Source organism: Cheilinus undulatus, linkage group 16, assembly GCF_018320785.1.
Source record: "Cheilinus undulatus linkage group 16, ASM1832078v1, whole genome shotgun sequence".
Lineage (NCBI taxonomy): Eukaryota > Metazoa > Chordata > Actinopteri > Labriformes > Labridae > Cheilinus > Cheilinus undulatus.
Genome location: NC_054880.1, coordinates 5,786,564 through 5,810,038, shown reverse-complemented (window position 1 = coordinate 5,810,038; position 23,475 = coordinate 5,786,564). Strand labels below are relative to the sequence as shown.

Sequence of the window (23,475 nt, the reverse complement as noted above, 5' to 3'; positions counted from 1 at the left end):
ATCAGTAAATTTGAAAATTTATGGATAACAATAAAAATTTTATGTTAGCATTGAAAGTATCATTTGGGTTAAAAAGCTTCATATTGGTGTATTAACCATTGCAGAAACATAAAAAATGATTTTGGTAATTACCAATGCTGTTAATTTAGGGCAGCTGTGGCATAAATCTTACTTTGGGTGGTGGGCTGATAAATTTGTTAAGCACTGTACTTTTCAATAATCTGGCTCTGTTGAGCAGGGCTGTGTTAGGGACATGTTAATGTCTTACAGGCTGCTGATACTGGCTACCTGCCAAGCAGCCTGTTGGTTGTGGATAACTGAAAGAAGCCAAGTGGTTGCCTGTCAATTAGCCAGTATACATAGGCAGCCTGGAAGGCAAAAACTACACATGGCTGCCTTTCAGTTAACCCACAACCGACAGGCTGCAAGACAGGTAGCCAGTATCACCAGCCTAGAAGACAACAACATGTCCCTACCATGTCTTTATCTGCCTTGAAGTAAGCTACATTCTACTCAAGAAGGCAGTTGAAGGGTGGGACATGCCTTACAGGCGAAGTTAAGGGCACAAAACACCAGTGAGTGAAAAATCCCATCATATCTGCATCATGTGACTTTATCGTTCAGACACATACACGTACTCTGGAGCTGTTTAGACAGTATCAGTCTGTTAACAGAGACTGCAGACTGCAGTGTTGTTCACACACCTCACCGGTTCACTTGCACGTGCTTTAACCCCCTTTTAACCTTCTGGGCACTCTCTCATTTTCATGGCACAGACTGCATTTTTCTCTGAAGTGATGTTTCTGACATAATGAGGGAGAAACACTCTTAAAAAGTGGCACCAGGGTCCAGGTAGCATAGTGGTTAAGTCTGAGGTCCCCATGTGCAGAGGCTGATGTGCTTGTCTTCATATCTGGCCTGTAGCTCCTTTCCAGCATGTCCATCCCCTCTAATCTCTCTCCAGTTTCTAAGTCCATCCACTGTCCTACCTGAATGAAGGCATAATAAACATCCCGACAGTAAAACATGGAGGTGGCAGCACCATGATGTGGGGGTGCTTTTCAGCAGCAGGGAGTAGGAGACTGGTCAGGGCTGAGGGAGAGCTGAATGGAGCAAAGTGCAGAGATATCCTCAAAGAAAACCTGATCCGCATTTCTCTGGACCCCAGACTGGGCCGAAGCTTCACCTTCCAACATGACACTGACCCTAAGACCACACCAGGACAACACAGGAGGGGGTTAAGGACAACTGTGTGTTCTAGACCTGAACCCTATGCAGCATCTCTGGAGAAACCTGCGAATGGCCGTTCAATGAAGTTCCCCATCCAACCTGACTGAGCTAGAGAGGATTAGCAAAAGTGAATGGGAGAAAACCCCCCAATCCAGGTGTGCAGAGCTTCATATTCAGAAAGACTGGAGGCTGCTGCCAAAGGTACTGAGCGTAGATCAATGAGAATTAATATTTTTTGACTGTAGCATCAGGCTGCAACAAGACAAAACAGAGAAAAGTGAAGGGGGATGTATACTTTCTGAGTGTTCAGTACTAATAACAACAGGTTTAATACATGTAAATAATAATTCAATGCAGATATTCTTTGTGTTTCACCTTGAATACAAGACAAGTGAGCAGCACAGCTTGGCGGCACATCAGGCGTTTGGATTTGTGCGGTGGATCTGCACTGTCAGACGCTCTTCATTAACAGAATCAAAGACTAAAACTCTAAAATCAGGGTTAATTTCTACTTGTTCTGCTCTGATAGGATGATCAGACATGTTTGATTTCTTTGACTGTGTTAAAACTTCTGAAACAGCTCAGTGTGTAGAAAGATGAAAAGATCTGACCTGCTGTCAGTTGGTTCATTCTGCAGGAAGTAGATAATCCTAAAGTTTAAGACTATTCATGGGCGGAAAGATGTCTACATATCACAGGGCACTACTTCTGTGCATCGCATCAAACATGGTTAATAAAAGTTTGAATGTTTTTATAAGCTGCTGTTGGAAACCATGATTTCTGGAGTTCCTGCAGGATTCCCTGCACCTCTACCTCCCACGCCAAAGCTGAGTGGCCATCTTTGTTATCCCTGTGGTCGTGTTTAGCGAGTCTTTGATTCGCACCAGGATGTGTCTGACTCTGATTTGGATGTTTTTGGTTTCACTAAAGTTTTTGTTTTTTACAGGCAGAGTGAGCATCATCTCCAGACTAGTTTATTGATTGAAGTGTCTATTCAATCTGGTTGTGGAGTAACAGGAATGTTTGGGTGTTTTTGGAGCAGAGAGATGAGTCAGACATGAGTTTAATCAAGGACACCAGAGTTTGATACTCATGTGGAGAAATAAATCAAATATTGATCAGTGATGGCCTTCAGGTTTTTCATCCACCACTGATTATTCGAGCCAATATTGAAGAGAAAAACAGACTGAGAGACCAGTGGACAGTTAGAGGACATTAGTGGTAGACAACCTTGGATAAGAACCCGTTAAACCTTTTTTATGATTGCCAGATGATTCTCATCCATAACCCAGTCCAAGAAGCTTTCGACCAACATCACCTGACACCACAGGCACTGATTTCGTGAGTGCTTCGGTGCCCGAGCATCCACATGTGCCAATCATGCCAATGTAGGCTTACGAAACCCCTCCCCCAGCATACACGTATACTGCAAAGCAAACTAAGACAAAATGCCAAAAATGGCTAGAGGGCAACTCGTTCAGGAACACAAACTTTGACAGAGAAAATGGATAACTTTGTTATTAAAAAGCCAAAATTTCAGCAACATTGTCATCTCCACTAGTGAATATCCATTTCCATGGATTTCATAGGATTTAGCTTAAAAAAAAATATTTTGTGAAGTTTGCACTGCAGCAAAAACAAAACAAAACAAACAAACAAACAAACAAACAAACAAACAAAACACAACAAAAAAAAAAAAAAAAAACAAGAAACAAACCAAAAAAAAAACAAAACAAGCCTAGCCTAGTGTGTCACTATAAACTTTAGTTTTGTAATCATATTATCTCCTAAAGGCTCTGTGGTGAGCAGTAACAGCAGAATTGATCTGACTAATTCATGAAAACTGTTGCAGATCCTAATTAGTAGTCTATTGGCATGCCTTGGTTTACAGCACTAACTTTCAGCACCGCGGACAGCTCCGTTCTTCATGGCCTATGGCCTGGGCATTTACATCTGCAGTACACACTTCTAAACAGTTCTAACATTTAAAGTTCTGGCTATTTTAAGGTCCAAACCTGACAGATTTAACACAGGAAGGAAAAGGAGGAGCTGCACAAAGCAGCAACATTATTCACATTATTTTATGCCTCTACACCAGTGATAGCCGAGCTTTTTCATCCTGGCCGTTCGTTTGAACATCTCCATAAAGCTCTGTGGGATTTTCTTCAAACTTTGTACAAATGTCCACTCTGATTCAAGGATTAATTAAAACAACTGTGGAGGTCAAAGGCTATTATCTTACATGCCTTTGACCTCTGTACACTTAGGTCATTTTCACACCTGATAGTCCGGGGGACTCAGTCCGTTTTGGAACAGAAATGGCAACAAGTTGCACTTTCCTTTGGTTCGCATTCACACTGCTCTCTTGGTCAAGCGGACCAAACCGTCTGACACCTACAACCTCTGCCCGCTAGGGGCGCTGTCGCCACGAACCAACGGTGACCAAGAAGAACAGAAGGCATAGAAGAAGACGAATATTCTTCCGCCGGTCATTTCTTCCATATAAACAATGAAAAAACACAGAATTTACACTGTCTTGTGGTGTCTGCTCTTGCATTAGGCCAGCGAGGTGGTGAGCTGTCCAGCATGTCGTTCTTAACATGAGACGAATAAATCAGCACTGACTATGATGTGTTGCTATGGTTACCCAGATGCAAAGCGAGGTACCGACATGTATTTATTTATAGCATATTAAATCACATATAAATCTGTATATCATTAGGGTTTATTCCACCTCCTGTCTTTGGTTCACAAGTTTGTCTGCTTTGCTTTCACACCTCTAACAAACAGCACCAGGGTCCGTTTGGAAGTGGACCGAGACCCCCTGTTTTCAAGTGGACCAGAGTCCGCTTGTTTGGTCCGCACCAGAGTTTGTATGAGCTTTCAAACCACTCTAAACGAACCGGACTATCTGGGAAAACGGACCAGAGTTTGTTTAAAGCGGACCAAACAGCTCTGGTGTGAATGTGCCCTTACAGAGGTGTCAAGTAATTTTTTTCTTATGTAGAAATTTTGGGTATCTATACTTTACTGGAGTAATTATTTTACAGCTGACTTTTTACTTCTGCTCCTTACATTTTCATGCAATTATCTGTACTTTCGACTCCTTACATTTTAAAAATAGCCTCATTACTCCTATTTCATTTCAGCTTGTTTTCATTAAAAAAAAAAAAAAAAAAAAAAACCAAAACAAAACAAAACAAAAACCTATTCAGATGAATCACGCCATCTATATAGAGTGAATTTGATTGTGGTTGGATGAGAAGTATAAACATAATACCATTCCTACACCCTACTGGTTTGGACGTGATCCATCGCACCTGTGCACATGACACAAATCATGTCACACGCCAGCAAGGAAAGAGAGGACGTATGTTGTCTAGTACGAAGATGTCCTTGGCAGAGACTCAAGAGAACTCGAGCCAAATGTCCCAACCAAGCACCAGCGAGGAGGTTGGTAGCCAGGAAGACCAATACTTACAGTCATCAGTCATCATATCTTCCTCTCCATGAAACTCGTGTTAATGCTCAGTAGTACACATATATGGCTCTTGGATGTATTTACATTGTGCTAAAATGCTTTCATTTTCAATGGGCATAAATGTGGCTGAAACACTTGCATCCCAAATTTTTCAACACTAACATTTTAATATAACATTATAGTCATAATGGCCTTTAGAAAAATGTTTTTGGGGAGGTGGGGTAGTGCACTATAGGCCCCCTAAACTTTTGTCCTTAATGGCATTTTTCCCCCTTACATTACTTTTAACTTTTGTACTTTAAGTAGTCTTGAAACCAGTACTTTTACACTTTTACTTGAGTAAAAGCTTGAGTTGATACTTCAACTTCTACAAAAGTCTTTTTAAACCCTAGTATCTACACTTCTACCTGAGGAATGAATGTGAATTTAACAAGCTCTGTAATCTAAAGTTTAATACAAATACCTGTGCATTGTTAAAGGAATATGATTTCCACCAATCACACTACCAAAGAAAAAACACAGCCCTTCTTCTTGACCCACCATGTACTTCAGCTGTCCTGCCATTGTATAATTCACTGAGGCACATAACCAAGATGTGGTAGCTCTAGTTTAATGAACTTGTTTCTGGATTTACTGTGAGATGATGCAAAGTAAATAAAGGATGGCACACAGGAAGGGAGACAAGGGTTGGAGCTGAACCGTACCAGTGATTTTTGAGCTACTTTTGAGTCCTGAAAGTAGTAACACATTCAGTCCAAACGCTGTAGATTAAAAGCCTCCGACTCACATATGATCCAAGGGGTCCGGTTTGGTTCAGTACAGTTCGTCACGGTTTAGCGCAGTAAACCCTGATGCTGCTTGTGTTTCCTTAGCCAACGTCCACCCAGCCTCGCTCGTTGAGATGGGAGATGTGTCTCCTTTGAGATATCTGGATTATTTGGCTCAACTCAGTAACAAGAGCTGGTCTTTTGGCTCCCAAACAACTCTTCATGTAGTCTCAGTTTAACTTTTAAAATGTGGACTGAATAACAAAAATGGGGGAAAGGAAACTGGCCCTCAAGTGGGAGCAGGCGACCATGGGCCATATAAAAGAGCTGACTTGTTCATGCACAGCACATCATTACTCAGTCTCTGACCCCACAAGGTTTACTGTCTTTTCAGTGTTTCTATTGGCATGTCTATGACAAAACAAGGGAGAAAAGCGGTTAAAGAGGCTCAGGTAGCCTCTTAGCTCACTAGACTCAAGACAATTTCCCCTAGAGGGATGAAATTTTGCATGTGCATTTAGCTTCCTGAGAGGCACAAAAAGTGTCCAATCAATATTTGAATTCCCAACAGGAAGTCTGCCATTTTCAGTCAAAGTGTAAAATTTGAAGGTGTTTTTTGCCATGTCCCGGGGACCTTTGAGGACGAACTCATTTAAGGGCTTTCAGCCAATCAAGCTGAATTTTGGTACACAGATGGCAGAGACCTGAATGATGAAACATTGTGCAGCTTTTTAACAAAACTCAAAGAGCACAGCCACGGAAAGCTCCTAAATGAGGATATTCTTCAAGAAACAGGAAGCAGCCTATAAATCTGCCATGCATTGTCCAATCTGACTGAAACTTTCCGTGTTTGTAGAATGCCCAAATCTGAGTGCATTCATATGATAGTATGTTGTACGGAGCATAGTGCCTCCTAGTGGTGACAGGAAATACCCAGCTTGACATTGCAAGCTGCTGTTTCAAGTCTATCCTAGACATTAAGGTCAAATTTGTGACTCTTGTCTCTTTCATCTGCCTAGACGTGTAGCAGGATGTCTGCAGGACTGAGTCATTGGTGTTATAACCACTTCCACACCAGGTTAGCTGGTGGTAAAAAATCACTTTTTATAAAGTGTAGGGGTTATTGTCAGTGCTCGTAGAAATTTTCTGATGACTGCAGCTTGCAAGTCCAGCTAGAGATTTAATAAACTTTACTACATTCACCATTATTGGACATTTTAACGGTGAAATCCACTGTCACTGTTTCATTGAAATAGATAAAAATCATCCAGGATTTCTGACCAGTTAAAGGTGCAAAATCAATTTAAAAAAAACCCAGAAGTTGAGCCAGCTAATCGTGACTGGAGCTCAAATGTCCCTCCAAACTTTCAGATTGGTTCTTGCAGGAGTTGTTAGACTAGAACCATGAGGTGAGTGTCCCTCAGCGAGGTTAAATCCAGACTAAATTTGACAGTTAGACACAGAAAGAAGATGTTAAAACTGAATAAATAAAAGACTACACAAGTCTCGCCTCCTTTTTATCTGTTAGAACTACTGGGATCTTCAGGGAGCAGTTTAACCACCACATTGCAGCTCTCCACTTAAACCAAATTTACTGTGGTCACAGCGGCCCGCTCCAAATAAAAATCAATATGGCGGTTAAGAACGACCACACAGACGGGGCGATGGCTGCGATGAGGGGTGTTGTTTTCCTCTGAAAAGGACGGCGGCCTCCGGAGGATCCAGCGCTGTGATTCCCGCCTCTGGCAGACGCAGAGATTTGTTGTTTTCACTCTCTGTTTTGTCTTGTCTCGTTGAATCTGTCGACCCACCTGCAGCCCCCAGAGTCCGCTCCTCCACACTCGTATCAGAAAATGTCAGAAACACGAAGCTCAGAGGAGGACGTGACGACAGGAGCCGTTAGTCAATTTTTGTGAAGTTACAGCACCTCCAGGGCTGAAATAAAATCCGTGTTTGGAGCCCCAATGAGAACAGCTTTATGGAGGAGTCTCAGGTTAAATCCAGAACTAAACGCACAGCGGCGGGCGGGCGGCGTTCCGACGCGCTCTACAACCTCTTTACATAAATACAGGATGACGTTTCTGCACTGGCGGGCAGGAAGGCATTTCAGCAGGCGGGTAAAAAAGTGAAACAGCATAATTTGATATTAAATCTGAGTGGAGCTCATTCTGCAGCTCGGAGCGGGTAAACAGAGCTGTCAGGAGGTAATTTACAGGAAACAGAAGGGAACGCAGTAGAAGAATAAAACAGAGCAAACAAGTTTATCATAGACTCAAACAGCCGGGGTCAGAGCAGAGAGACGGAGATTTTACCTCTGCAGGAACAAGGACACTCAGAAGAACATGAAGAAGAAATGAGAAGGTCCAGGTGTTAGAGGTGTGAAAGCAAAGCAGACCAACTTGTAAACCAAAGACAGGAGGTGGCATAATGATATACAGATTTCTATGTGATTTAATATGCTCAAATACATGTCGGTACCTCACTTGGCGTCTGGGTAGCCATGGCAACATGTAGTAGTCCATGCTGATTTATTCGTCTCATGTAAAAAACGACATGCTGGGCAGCTCACCACCTTGCTGGCTGCTCATAATGCCGCAATGCAAGAGCAGAAACCACAAGACGGTGTAAATTCTGTGTTTTTCATTGTTTATGTGGAAGAAAAGACCAGCGGAAGGAGTTTGGTCTTCTTCTACACCTTCTGTTCTTCTTAGTCGCCGTTTGTTCATGGCGACAGCGCCCCTAGTGGGCAGAGATCGTAGGTGTTCAGGCGGTTTGGTCCACTTGACCAAGAGAGCGGTGTGAATGTGAACCAACCAAAGGAAAGTGCAACAATGTTGCCATTTCATACAAAACGGACCAAGTCCCCGGACTATCAGGTGTGAAAACGACTGTAAACAGTCAATGAAAGCCCGCCACAGTTTTCACTTAAAGTATATTCTTTCATTTCACCATATGGCATCTTGGAGCATCAGGGACACACAGCTAAGAAACTGAAACACTCTCAAGACTCATGCAGACGCTATCTAGACAATCTGGACAAAAGTATCTGGTCGTTCTGAAAAGCTCACTGACTTCTAACATGGTACTGTGACGGGTCGTGAAATTTCATCCCTGCTGGATATTCCACAGTCAACCCTGAGTGATATTACTGGAAAGTGGAAGAGTTTAGGAGCAACAGCAACCACCAATGAAGGAGAGCACTACGTTAAATCACAGACTGCTATTGCACCATTGTTGAAGCGTTACATGTTGCCAGATTGATTTGTCATCCATCTGGTAAACCTCTCATAGACGGTGTTTGGGGAAGGGCAAAGCCTTTGAAGAAAAACTCGGAGGGTGATTGGATAAACGTTCTGTCTGTCACATCTTTACGGGCCAATCAGAGCAACAAAACGTGGCACAACCGCTACCGAGAGTAAACTCCATAGTGAACTGCATAACGCGAACCATGGTGACTGTATACATGTCAGTACTCGACTTTTGTTGTTTTTGAAAAGAAAACAACTAACTGCTGTTCTTTGTTCTTCTTTTAAGGAAGAAATGTCGTCAAGTTCTAATAAAACTGGCACTTTAGCAGCATCCACGCTAATCTCTTCTGGCCTCTTCTTGCTGCTTGCTTATATCACGACTCTGTCGCTCACGAAAGTACTGCCCCTCGTTGCTGATTGGTGCTGTCACTTTCTAACTGGGCCCAATCTTTTCAGACTGGAGCTTTGCAATATGGATTCGCCAGTGAGAAACACTGAAACGGGCGTATCCATCTGCTTTGCAAGGTTATGTTGCTAGGGCTGACTTTTACAATTTTGTAGTGGGCATGGCTGAGCCATTTAGTCACGCCCACAGAGGTAACCCCACATGAAACTCCTAATTTGTCCACCGTTCATGTGTCTACCAAAAGCTATAGCAGAACATTTTTCTTTCATTACTTCCTGTTTCATGGCGAATACTGCTCTGCCATGGCACTAGCTGTTACTGCAGACCTGTAGGCTTCACATGATAGCATGGGGGGGTCGATTTAAGAATTTTTAAAACCTATTTTTAGAGGGATTTGGCAACCTGGAAGAAACTGTCCTCAGACTTTGAGAAGATGCCACAAACATGCCCTTTAAGTTTTGCACATAAGATAAATAACCTTAAAATTTTGCTGCTGGTCTCATCCAGTTATTTGGTCTCATGACTGACCTTGGAGGATTTAATTATAGAAGAACCCCCGAATAATTCAAAATGGCAAACTTCCTGTCTACTTGGAGATATGGGTCCAAGAGGCATTTTTGTAGGTCCGGACATGACTCACATGCCAATGAAATTTCAAAACCCTGAACCTGTTGTGAGGGCTGATTTTTAGTTTTCCTCTGCACTCATGCCGACCAATGAATTTACATTAACATCAGCAAAAATATCCTAAAAAATGAAAACAAAACCTCTAAATCTCTCGGAATAGAAACAGAAACCAGTCAGCCATCTTTGTCCATTTTATTCTGATTTATTTACAGGTTATAAAGACTGTTAGGGCACATTTTTATTTTCTATAAGCACCTTTAAACTTTAAAATTCTCAAAGCAAGCTTACGGTATCTCCCCTAAAACATTCACATGAGAGGCAAAGCCAGGAGTTGTAGTTTTTAGAGTTATTTACCAAAGATCCTTTGTTACAGACAAGCTGCATGGCACATTTTTAAAAGACTGTGCTTTATTTTCTCAAACAGTCGAGTCCTTCAGATTAAAGCTCGGGGCCATCAGAGAGAGTGTTTACATCCTGATTCTCTGGTGGGTCTTTTCTCCTTTGTTTCTGTATTTTTCTTTAACATTTCCAACCATAAATGTTTGCTTTTTCAGCTCTGAGGTTGCACAGAGGACAACACGCTCTTTCTAAATTAACTTTAGAAACGGGTATCCTGCTGGCTTGTCAAAAATGTGCCTTTTGAGATGAAAATGACACCTTCACTGATAAAATGACAGAACGCTCAGAGCTCATTTTTAAAGTTGAATCCATCCTGTGCAGACAAACTGGGCCGTACACGGCAACTCCTTTATCATTTAGAGATCTTTATTGATGAATGGAATTTAATGACTCCTCCACAATGACGGATCGAGCAGGTAGAAATATTTCATGGAGGTTTGGAGCAGCGGCTGAAGGACACTGATGCTGCTGAATCGTTAAAAATCCTTCACTACAATATTTATGCTCCTGACTTGATTTTTAATCTGGCCTGAGGAGGAAGTGGCTGCTGATGATTTATCTTTTCATTTTATACATTCTGAGTCCCCACTGAGCAGAGGAATGCATAGAGCCGAGTCTAAGCTGGCTACACACCAGACAGAAGGACGGTTACAGATGTTTTTTAACTTTATAACTCTTTGAAAGCACAAACCTGAAGTTTACTGTGACTGATCCTTAGGGAAGATACCGATATGAGATCTCACCTAAGAGAAACACTAGAACTAGAACAGCTGTCATAGACCTGTGAGACTTTGTTAACTCTAGTTGGAGTTCTGCTGGAAGTCTCTATGTTTGGATGAAATTCTGTCAGAGTACTCACATGCATAAAGAAGGTACAGCTCCTAACAGGCTTGAATTTGGTTCAAGCTTGCTGAAACCTCACAGTATTTAAGATGGCAGTGACCTTTGACCTGCAGATTCTAGTCGATTTACCTTCATGTCCAACTGGAGGTTTCTGCCAAATTTTGCAAAAATCCCTGAATGCATTCTTGACTTATTGCACTCAAAACATTTGAGACTAGGCAAACCATTGGCCTCCAAAATCTAACCAGGTCATCTTCCAGGCTAAGTGGACATACGTGCAAAATTTGAAGAAAGGCTGTCTAAGTGCTCTTGAGAAATCGGAAGAATGGTCCAGATGGAAGACTGAAACAAATAATGACTTTTGCAGAGACACGACAAATATGGAGGATCAGACAGACTTACATGAGACAAGTTGGTCTTCCTCAGTATTCCACTTTGCATTTTTGACATACACTTAATGGACAAAAATATCTGGCCACACCCCTTAAGTAATGAATTCAGGTGTTTCAATCAGACCCACAGGTGTATAAAATCCTCACCTAGCCATGCAGTCTCCATTTGAAAACATCTGTGATCCTAAATGGGCTGTTCTGAAGAGATTGGTGACTTCAAGCGTGGTACTGTGATGGATGCTACCTTTGCAATAAGCCGGTTGGTGAAATTTCATCCCTGCTGGATATTCCACAGTCAGCTGTCAGAGATATCAGCAATTAGGAACAACACGTAAAGCTTTAATTAGCTGATTAAAGACGACGTAAAATCACAGGGCGGAGTCAACGACTGTTAAGGACCATGAGAGTAAAAGCCACCAATGCCACAAGAAGAGTTGGGTCTGTTGTAGCTGCAAAAGGGGGGCAACAACAATGTATTTGAATACTATGTCTATGTCATTACAGTCCCTGTTGGTGGAATAGTGAGGTGGCTGAAAACTTTTGTCCATATAGTGTATGTCTTCACCTATAAAAGCATGCAGCTGGTGGATGCTGTTTCCATCTTCCTGCTCTTGTTGGCTTTTACAGGTTTTCATTGGAGGGTGTCTGATCTGGAATCTAGAGGCTTTAAAAATGGAAGGATGGATGAATGGATGGATAAATGGATGGATGGATGGATGAATGGATGGATAAATGGATGGATGGATGGATGGATGGATAAATGGATGGATGGATGAATGGATGGATGAATGGATGGATAAATGGATGGATAAATGGATGGATGGATGGATGGATGAATGGATGGATAAATGGATGGATGGATGGATGGATGGATGGATAAATGGATGGATGGATGGATGGATGGATGGATGGATAAATGGATGGATGGATGGATGGATTTACTCACTACTTTATGGAAGGGCTGTTATTCATGGCTCTAGTTTTCTTACTTGAATAAAAACTCAGATGTGGAATCGGGGCTCTTGAACGAGTTTGAACATTTGAGGTCAGAGGGGATCAAGAGCGGTAAAATAACTCATCTATCCCTGAGCCCTGCTATCCAGCACTGGTTAATTCCTGTCTTGAAGATGCAATAATCAACCTCACCTTGAAATGCACCCATCTAGAGTCAGGTCTGAACTTTAACGTCTAGTCAGTGGGATGTTTAGAGGACATGCTAGAGATAGACGCATGTCGGTGAGTTAACGGCACACTAAGGAGCTTGTTCCACACACAGAATTCACAACCACTCACCTTCTCCACAGAGGAGCATTTCTTGATCAGGTTTTTAACAGGAACGTATTGCAAAGTACTCACACTAATAATATTGATGGTATAGCCGAGGATTCCTGCAGAGAAAACCAGTAAACACATGTTTACTGGTTAGTAAACCTTAGTTTGACATCGAGCTCACAGAAGATTCATTAACAGAAATCCAGATTCAGATTTTAGTCTTTACAGAAGTTATGCTTTTGTTTTCACCATGTCTTTTTAGCGTTTCTGATGTTGTGGGAATGCTTCCAACTAAATCGTCCATTAGCCTATTTTATATGTTTAATAAAAGGAGAGAAATTTTAAGAGCTGGCTATAGCTGAGTCTGTTAAAGAATAAAAACTGAAATCTGCCTGTTAAGAGAAGACGCCCTGCTCAGTCCCACCCACCTCCACTGGTTAGACTCTTTAGTGCAGTGGTTCTCAACTGGTCTAGCATCAGGACCCACCACTGTATCCTTAACGACAGATCAAGACCCAAAGTTCCTACATTTCACAATCAGAAGTAAACATTTTTAACAAAAAAATAGTGCATAATGGATTAAAAGTGGAACAAAAGACGTATGAAAAAAATGGCAGAGATGTTTCCTTCAAAGCAAAGCACATCATAGATTATTATTTTTGTTTTTTGCCTCATATTTTCTTGAGGCAGACTTTCACAACCCACTGAAAACTGCTATGTGGCCCACTTTTGGGGCCTGAACCACCCGTTGAGAATCACTGCCACCGTGATTCAGCATCATCTTTCGCTAATGTCTTGATTATGAGACCCAGGATGACGGAGATTACACTGCATTTAAAAATACCTCGCATGAGTTTTTGTCTGATCAACACTGAAACCCAGTTATTGTCCGACTTCAGGCCTATTGACCATCTCAGCAGCACACACACACACACACACACACAGTCCTATTGATAAATAAACAACCTCCCAAAAAGTGATAATAAGGCTCTCTTCACATGAGCAGCAATCAACTCAGACAACAGGACTCATGACTCAGCTCTAATTATCAATCACATATATTTAACAAGCTGATTCATCGCTGTCACGCTGACAGACGACCCAGAATGCATCATGACACTGGTTGTAATTAGAGCAGCTCCCTGTGCATGTTGCGGGTCTCTGGCCGAGCCGCCACACTGTCTCACGGGTCAATAAACGCCATCAGACGGTGATTAGCTATCAGAGGAGCTGAAACAGACAGCAGTCGATCTGAATCCCTGCAGTGAAACCCCAGAGACGACGTTCAAACATCAGCCAGAAATATTTCTGTTGGTTTTTAAGGTCAGTCTTTTAGAAACAGACCTCCTACAGGCAGAAATGGGCAAAAGAGATTGTTTTTTATTTAAATGGATCTAAAATAAAACCTAAGGCAGCTAAAACCTTGAAGGCTCTATTTTGATGGTGAGGAAGGAAATGTCTTTGGCGAAGGTACACAGTGATTTGAGGCTTTTCTGTCTATGCTATCTTGAAGGTGCACAGTCCCAAACAGATCTGGCTCTCTAGTGGAGAGGTACTTCAGAGACGGGAGGAGGGGCCTGCAGTGGAACTGCAGAGACTGACTAGAAAAGGAACGATGTCTCTGCCGTAGGCTCTGTGAGTGATCTGCTGGGTGGACAGAGTAGGTAGAAGTTGGGGTAAGAATCCAAGGAAAGAAAGAGTTAAACATTTATAAAATTTTCTGGCTATTCATATGATACTTGCATGACAAAATCCAGAAACAAAGGGATGAAAAGAAGAGAAGTGGAAGCTCCATTAGTTTCAAAGTCACTGCAAACAATGAAATATCCAGACTATCATTGTTTTTCCAATATTAGGCTAAAAACACTCAAACAGATACATTTAAACTGACTACATAAGTTCATCCACAATCCCCCAGAGATGGAGGCATTAAATATGGATGGATGGATGATAAATGGATGGATGGATGGATGGAGGGATGGATAGATGGATGAATGGATGGATGGATGGATGGCTGTATGGATGGATGGATACATGGATGGATGGATGGATGGATGCATGGAAGGATGGATGAATGGATGAATGGATGGATGGATGAATGGATGGAGGGATGGATGCATGGATGGATGGATGCATGGATGGATGGATAGATGGATGAATGCATAGATGGATGGCGGATGGATGCATGGAAGGATGGATAAATGGATGGATGGATGGATGGATAGATGGATGAATGGATAAATTGATATATGGATGGATGAAGGTATGGATGCATGGAAGGATGGATAAATGGATGAATGGATGGATGGATGCATGGATGATGGATAGATGGATGGACGGATGGATGGCTGTATGGATGGATACATGGATAGATGATGGATGAATGGATGCATGGATGGATGGATGGATAGATGGATGAACATATGGATGGATGGATGAATTAATGGATGGATAGATGGATGAACATATGGATGGATGGATGAATTAATGGATGGATAGATGGATGAATGGATGGATGGATGGATGGATGGAAGGATGGATGAATGAATGGATGGATAGATGGATGAATGGATGGATGGATGGATGGATGGATAGATGGATGGACGGATGGATGGCTGTATGGATGGATACATGGATGGATGAATGTATGGAGGGATGGATGGATGGATGTATGGATGGATGGATACATGGATGAATGGATGGATGGATGGATGGATGTATGGATGGATACATGGATGAATGGATGGATGGATGGATGGATGGATGGATGGATACATGGATGAATGGATGGATGGATGGATGGATGGATGGATGGATGGATACATGGATGAATGGATGGATGGATGGATGGATGTATGGATGTATGGATGGATGGATGGATACATGGATGAATGGATGGATGTATGGATGGATGGATGGATGGATGGATGGATACATGGATGGATACATGGATGAATGGATGGATGAATGGATGGATACATGGATGAATGGATGGATGGATGGATGGATGGATGGATACATGGATGGATACATGGATGGATGGATACATGGATGGATGGCTACATGGATGGATACATGGATGGATGAATGGATGGATGGATGGATGGATGGATGAATGGATGGATGGATGGATGGATACATGGATGGATACATGGATGGATGGATACATGGATGGATACATGGATGGATGAATGTATGGATGGATGGATGGATACATGGATGGATGAATGTATGGAGGGATGGATGGATGGATGAATGGATGGATGGATGGATGGATACATGGATGAATGGATGGATTTACTCACTCCGTTATAGGCGGGCTGTTTTTCCTGTCTGTATTTTTCTTATTTGAATTAAAACTCCAGAGGAACTGTCTGAAGTCTTTCTGTGTGTGATGAGATAAAGTCTCATTGCAGAGATGTGTAATCTCCCCTAAAGGTCAAAAACAGAAAAACAGCAGGCTGAAGCAGCCACACCCAGAAACAGATGACATTAGTCACACTGTTAAGAGTGATGAAGTTATTTTGGGTGCTTTGACATTGGCTGTTTGACTCCACAGATGATGTCAGTGTTTCTGTTGTGACTGTTCTACTCAGACACTAATAAAGTTATTTTTGTTTCTTCTGTTGGGACAGAAGATCATTACTGTTTATGTCACAGTGCTCTGGTTGATTGTGGCTGACCTGAGGGAGAAACTACACGGCCAAAACCTTATGAAGAATATAATGGGATGCTCAGAGAGTTAAACTGAATACGTTAATAGATGTTATCTGGACGGTTCAAAGTTCTTAGAAACGGGTTTACGTTCGCTGAGCGCTGATGTTAAGCAACCCTTCGTTATCCACCTCAGGACAAACTGTACCAGCAATCACCGCTGTCACATTCCCAACATGGCGTCCTTGGATGACAGAGACACTTTCACACAGTGCTTTTTATTTCACTGAGTCATGAACCTTGAAATTTTTGTTTTAGCTGAGGGTGTTGAAGTGGAACTAAAGTGGATTTTCCGCCACCTGAAGAGAGAAGTGCTGCTAAAAGGAAAATATTCACCAGAAGAGAAGACTGTCCAGAAGCATCCATGGAGGAGTTTATACAAACACAAACACGCGGACGAGTTATCTGCTCAACTTTCAGCCAGCTGTCAACATCTCAGTAGCCTGGGGATTTTATTTAAACGTCCCTGACCCTTTTTCACCAAATACTTCTCTAGATATTTTCTTCATGTCAGATTCATGCCTTAACTGCTGAATCCTTCTCCTCTGTGCTCTTACACAGATGAATGCCATGTGCTTGTAAGCTTAAAGCACATTTCCCTCAAGTACCATAGATGCCCATATAAGGTCATGAGACTGTAGGGCCGTGTGCAACACAGAAGGCAGACAGACAGGAGGGAAGAGAGAAAAAAAATCCAACAGTTAAAAACACAAGAGTGAAGTAGCTTCGACTGGATGTAGAGTCAGAGCATTTCTCAAACATACGGAGCGGTCAGTCTAGGGAAAAGGATCGAATTTCATTAGACAAAGGGAGGCAGAAATAATAAGGCGGAGAGGGGGGGGGTTTCTTTGGTCCTGCCACTGAAGAGTTTGAATATCCAACACTTCATTCCCTGCAGTCTAGCAGACATTTAAGCAAACTGAGATTTTAATGTTAACTAACAAAAATCTGATACCTCATACGGTTCATGAAATGTAACCCTGCTGGATGTTCCACAGTCGACTCAGATGGACACTGGACTGGGGAGCAGTGGAGACCTGCCCTGTGGAGTGAGCAATCACACTTCTCTGTTTGGCAGTTAGATGGGTGAGTCTGGGTGTGGAGGATGCTGGGAGAAGGTTGCCTCTCTGACTGTGAAGTTTAGTGGAGGAGAGATAATGGTATGGGGCTGTTCTTCAGGGCCAGTCTTAATTAGCAATAGAGTGGAGCAGGAATGAGTCCTAAAACACGGAAGTGAGTTAGCGTTTTAGCCCTTCCGGTTCCCTCGTCTGATAGACTCTGGGATTTTTGAATGGGTTTTTGGTTAGACGCCTGAAATAAGGTCTGTGGTGAACATCTGAACTGTGCCCAACCTTTGAATTATGTATCTTTTCACATCTAAATAAAGGCGGTTGCTAAAGGACAGCTAACAAGGACTACAGCGTTTGTCGGGAAGACTAAATGTCATCATCAGAGGCGCGGCAACTGAGCCTACACATGTATCCGCTGGGGATGATGTGAAATTCAGTCGACTGTGTTGTAGTTCAATATAGCATGATGTTAGCTTTTTACTTTTGTCTGTTAGATTAACGAACCAGATATGATGCTTGTATCAATTTATGAAGATTATCTTTATTAACAAAACGTGCAAGTTTCATCAGCTTTTTTTGGACACAGATCTCATTTTTTTAGCAATGATCCAAAAACCCATTGAAAAATCCCATGGGCTCAATGCCGAGGGAACCCATGCGATGCTAACTTCCAGGTTTGCCTGCAAAATCACGTCACAACTGCACCACTCTATTAATCCCAAATTAGATTAAATAGCAATATGGCCAGCTGCAATTTACAAATCACAGAAGTTGTAATATTTCTTTAACTTAAAATGTGTCAAAATAGCAGTTTAATAAACCCATTTTTTGCAGAGATTTTATGCACATTACACAAATATCATTCTTCTCATTATAGTTGATAAAAATCCTCCTTTTCATGTTTTATGTACGTTTTTCCTAGGGTGCTTTCACATTAGGCCCAGTTGTTTCCCCCCTCCCCCTTTCCCCCTCTGGCTTGCTTTCACGCTCGCATTATATAATCATGCTCGGGCGCACTTGCGTATTTACTCAGTCTGAAACAGCAGGTGGCGGTATGCATGCAGCTGGTTTACAAACCCGCAAAAGAGGAGAAAGAAGAAGAAGAATTTTTTTGTTTTGACCCGGCAAAAAGTCCATCCCGCATCTATGGATGATTAAAATCACTTTTAAGATGCCAGCAACTTTGCTCTTCGTATCTGCACATCTACTACAGCTCAGAGGATTAAATGAACTCACGCTGCACAGACACAGCAGTTTTTGAGGTGACGTGACTTTTTACTGCCTTTGCAGCTCCTCTCACTGACTCCAACTTGTGTTCATCTGTAAGGTGAGTCACGGCAGACTGTTTATTGACTGGATCCTGATGATTTCTGCTCTTTATTGAGGAAAAACGTGAACAAACTGCTGCGCTGTGGAAAGAAGTTTAGTTTTTACGATGATGTCATAAATTTGATTCGACGCTCTGTCCCGTATCCGAGCGCCGTTGCACTCACATCTCATCCGAACCGTGCCAGAATCCACTTGAATTGCGCCCGAGACCACCTCCCCAAGTGGGCCCGAGCCCGGTGCCCAGGCGTGGTTCGTTTGCATTCACACTCCTCAAACAAACCCGACTTTGGCCTCAAGTGCACTCGGATCCGGGACCGGGCCCCCTAGTGTGAAAGCCACCTTAATTGAAAATGAGAGACATAAAAGTGATAATGCACTTAAAGAAAGCAAGTGACATCACATTTGCAATATGAGCAAAAATAGTTAGCTCATTCTATCTAAAACTGATAAAGCCTAGCGTTATTCACAAAAGCCATACCTGCAATCAGCTGGTGGCCAGCCTCACTTCCCCCACCCCAGCTGCCTCCTTCATAGCTTAAAACTTGCTGCACCTCCATATACAGATTCATGCTACCATGGATCAATTGCTTCTGGAATAATTTCAATTTTTTCAATGCACATGGTATAATTATGGAATTATTTATTGCTTAAATTTGTCAAAAAGATTGGCCTAAGAATAATCGCATATTAAACCGCAATCGCAATATTGGGGATGTGCAATAAAATCGTGATTAGGTTATTTTTGCAAATTATTCAGCCCTGGTCTTAATGCTTCAGCAGACCAAGACATTCTGCACAATGCTACGCTTCCAACTGTGTGGCAACAGTTTGAGGAAGGCCCTTTTCTGTTCCAACATGACTGTGCACCAGTGCACAACTATAAAGACATGGTTTGATGAGTTGATAGAGTCAACTCTACTAGTTTAAAGCTTCTTAAAGTTTTAAGAACAATCTTCTTTGGAGGAACGGTTGGTGAATGGAGCTCTTCTGTAAAGAAATAAAGAGACTAAGCCAGTGTCATTTTCTGTAGACTGAAACCACTGAACTGTAGCTCTCCTAGGATATCATCCCTCCTTATATGCATCACTTTCTCGCTGCTGACCTCAATTTTTGGGGTTAAAATGTGACCTCTGCCATTTTCTCTGACTCCACTTATCAAAGAGGAAAGACGTGAGCGTGTTTCTGTCTGCATGTGTCAGATATCCATGTGTACGTGCAGCAGTCAGCTGTTATTAATGGAAGAGTGAAAGGTGAGCCATTACACATCACCGGGCCATCCGGTTGCCATGGCAGCCTGCACCATGTAAGTGCTCGCCGCTTTTACCAAAGCCCCGCGTGATAAAAGCAACAGGGATTTAAACGGAGGGCCATCAGGGCAGAGGGATGAACAGGAAGAGAAAACCCTTATCTGCTACCAGGAGAGAGCTGAACTTCCAGCTTTAAGACTCAGCTCTTATTGGAGTTAATCTTCGTCTGCAGGGTGCCACGAGGATCAGGAGGAGGAGGTGCTGATAGCGGAGCGAGACTCAGGCCAGAATCTAGACACAGAGATGCCCCCTGATCCGGTTTCTGCTGAGTTTATTTGCAAACGATTCAACGAATGGGGGAAAGAACAAGAGATGGAAATGCAGAACGCATGAGCGACAAAGGGAAGCCTCCGGGGGCTCGTAAGACAAACAGTGCACAGAGATCATGTGAGAGGAATCAAGATTGCAAACAGAGACAGCGGTGGGAGGTGAGAGGAGAAACAAACCCAGAGAGAGAGCGAGGAACAAACACGACAACAGAGGAGTAATGAGGAGAAGAAGAGTTTAAAAATAGAGACGATGAAGAGGAGGAGAGTGTTTATCTGTTTTACTCAGGAGAGAGACAGAGGAACAGATGTAATAAAACAGTCCGTCTTTATTAGTGCAACAGGTACAACTTTCATCTGATGGTTTTTCAGGTTTCCTAAAAGGATCCAAAATCAGCTGTTCAGACTCTGGATGATCAGGGGTTAATGGTCTGTTTGGGGCATTTTTCAACAGTGACTACATTTTCAAAAGCTCTGGTTCTGGGAAGTAAAATTCTTGCATCAAAACTTTTAATGCATGAACCAAACTAACCAGCTAGCCTATACTCAGGATTAAAAAACATCTGACTCAGTGCAAAAACACCTCGGACTGCGTATCCCATAATCCAATGGGATATCTTTTATTTGTTAAGATAGATTGTCAAGCTTTCAAACTATACAGGCCTCCTTTTTTTATACATGTATCATTAATGTGGTGTTTCCATGATTGTGTTGTAATGTATCCTAGCTTGCATTTATGCTCTGTAAACAACCCTTTTGCAACTCTAACAGCCTCCACTCTTCTTGGAAAGCTTCCACAAGATTTGGAGTGTTTTTGTGGGAATCTGAGCCCATTAATTCTTCAGAGCATTTATAAGGTCAGGCACTGATGTTGGACCAGAAGGCCTGGCTCACAATCTCCACTCCCCAAAGGTACTGGATGGGGTTGAGGTCAGGCCTCGGTGTTGATCAGTCAAGTTCTTCCACACCATGTCTTTCTAGTCCTTTTTGCTCTGGGGCGCAGTCATGTTGGAACAGAAAAGGGCCTTCCATTAACTGTTGCCACACAGTTGAAAGCATCAACCTTACAAAGCAGATGGATATGCCCATTTCTGTGTTTCTCACTGGTGAATCCATCTTACAAAGCTCTCATCAGAACCGTTCGGTTAGAAAGTGACAGGACCAATCAGCGATGAGGGGCAGTATTTTCAGGCACCGCAGAGTCGTGCGTTGTTTTTGTGACGTAAACAAGCAGCAGCAAGAGGTCGGTGCAAATATGGCAGAAGAGCTTAGTGTGGATGCTGCTAAAGCGCCAGTTTTATCAGAACTTAACAACAATTTTTCATTAAAAGAAGAACAAAAAACAGTAGTGAGTTGTTTTCTTTTCAAAAATGACAAAAGACCAGTACTTACGTGTCTACAGTCGCCATGTTTCGCGTTATTCCCCGTAGCTGTGCACGCTCAGCTCGATAGCTGCTACGTCACGTGTTTAGTTGCTCTGATTGGCCCGTAGAGATGTGACAGACAGAACGTTCATCCAATCACACTCCGAGTTGTTTTCAAAGGCTCTGCCTTCACTCAGATGTTTCCTACTGAAGCTTTCCCAGATGGATGTGTGAAACAAATCCATCTGGCGTGTCAGGTTATGAAGCATAGCATTGTCCAGAATGTCTTGGTCTGCTTCAGCATTAAGACTGGGCCTTGAACAGTTGAGAACCACTGCTTTACTCCATTCCACATGATGCTTGACATTTGAATTGTTGATGTGAGGCTTACATGTAGCTGCTCAGCCATGGAAACCCATTCATGAAGCTCCTGCTGCAGTTTTAGTGTTCACATTGATGCCAGTGGATGTTTAGACATTTTCAGCTGTGGAATCAGCAGAGACTTGGAGATTTTTACACACCATGGTCCTAGCAGTCATTGACCCCGCTCTGTGATTTTACGTTCTCTTTTGCTTCATTGCTGTTGTTCCTAAATGCTTCCACTTTCTAATACTATCACTGACAGCTTCTTATTGCAAAGCTGGCATCCATCATAGCACCATGCTTGAAGCCTTCCCTGTCACAACAGAGCCTGCATGAACAACAGCTAGTCCAAAATACAACAGCCAGACTCCTGGCCACAACCAGAGAGAGAAACCACATCACTGCTATTGTAGCCTCTCTTCTCTGGCTCCCACTTAAATTTACAATTAATTTTGTAATGCTAACTTTTAAAGCACTTTCTGTTCTTGCCCTCACATCATGGACCTCCATCATCGGGAGGTCCTCGGCCAAAGGCCTGCTAGTTTGAGAGAGGTGTGGAGGAAGCCATCTGTGTAAAGCTGGAAACTTTGAACAGAGGTGGCCAACCAATACATTCTTACTATACAGCAGCCTTGGAGTCTAAACAATACTTTCACACTAGATCACATGACCCAAGATCATGTGACCCTAGCAAATCTGACAAGGCCCTAGTAGACACGCCCACCCAGATCATTAGACTATGAATGGTGAATAAGTCATATTTCTAGGCTTGACCTTGGTCATTTAAGAACTGAAGAAGCATTCTGGAGCAGGGGGCAAACATCTTCAAGAACCTCTGAGCCCAGTTGCTCCCTTTTGGTCCATGATTTGGAAAGTCCTTGGCTTAAACGCACCAGTCAAGTCACTCTGTTTAAACACACTGCAGAACTCTAAGTCTAGCAACTGTTCTGTGTTCTTTAGTGACCAATTAAAGCAGATGAAAGATGAGGTAAGGAAGGTTCAACAAAACAAGAAAAGCTTGGAGTACAACAGTTGAACTTTGCCGGCAGCGTCTTTAGTTTGAGTCTCGGCGGAGACCGTACTCACCCATGCGGACGGCAGAGAGGGTGTTGGCCTGGCTGAAGGAGAGCGGTGCCATGGTCAGCAGCAGGACGACGACGTAAATCGACAGCAGCAGTGCTGGCAGAGCCGGCATCTTCCACTGCTCCTCATGGAGAATGGTCTGCTGGCCGCCTTTACCGCCACCTGCAGGACAAGAGGAGTCATCACTACCGCATCCACACTGAACCGTCATATCTCACCTCGACACTTGGTTAGAAAGTGAATTTTAACAGCTGCAGCATGTCTTACATGGTCGTTCATTTCCCCCTCAGACGATCAAATCTCACCATCCATCA

General features: G+C 42.7%; 1 protein-coding gene across 1 annotated transcript in view; it reads right to left on the bottom strand.

The window, feature by feature from the left end:
* Positions 1-23,273, bottom strand: part of LOC121523757 (glutamate receptor ionotropic, kainate 5-like) — a 141,509-nt gene extending 118,236 nt beyond the window's left edge. Inside the window, exon 1 of the mRNA XM_041808776.1 lies at positions 23,165-23,273. Within this exon, the coding sequence (XP_041664710.1) occupies positions 23,165-23,273 (109 nt within the window). The remainder of the gene's footprint in view (positions 1-23,164) is intronic.
* Positions 23,274-23,475: the final 202 nt, after the last annotated feature.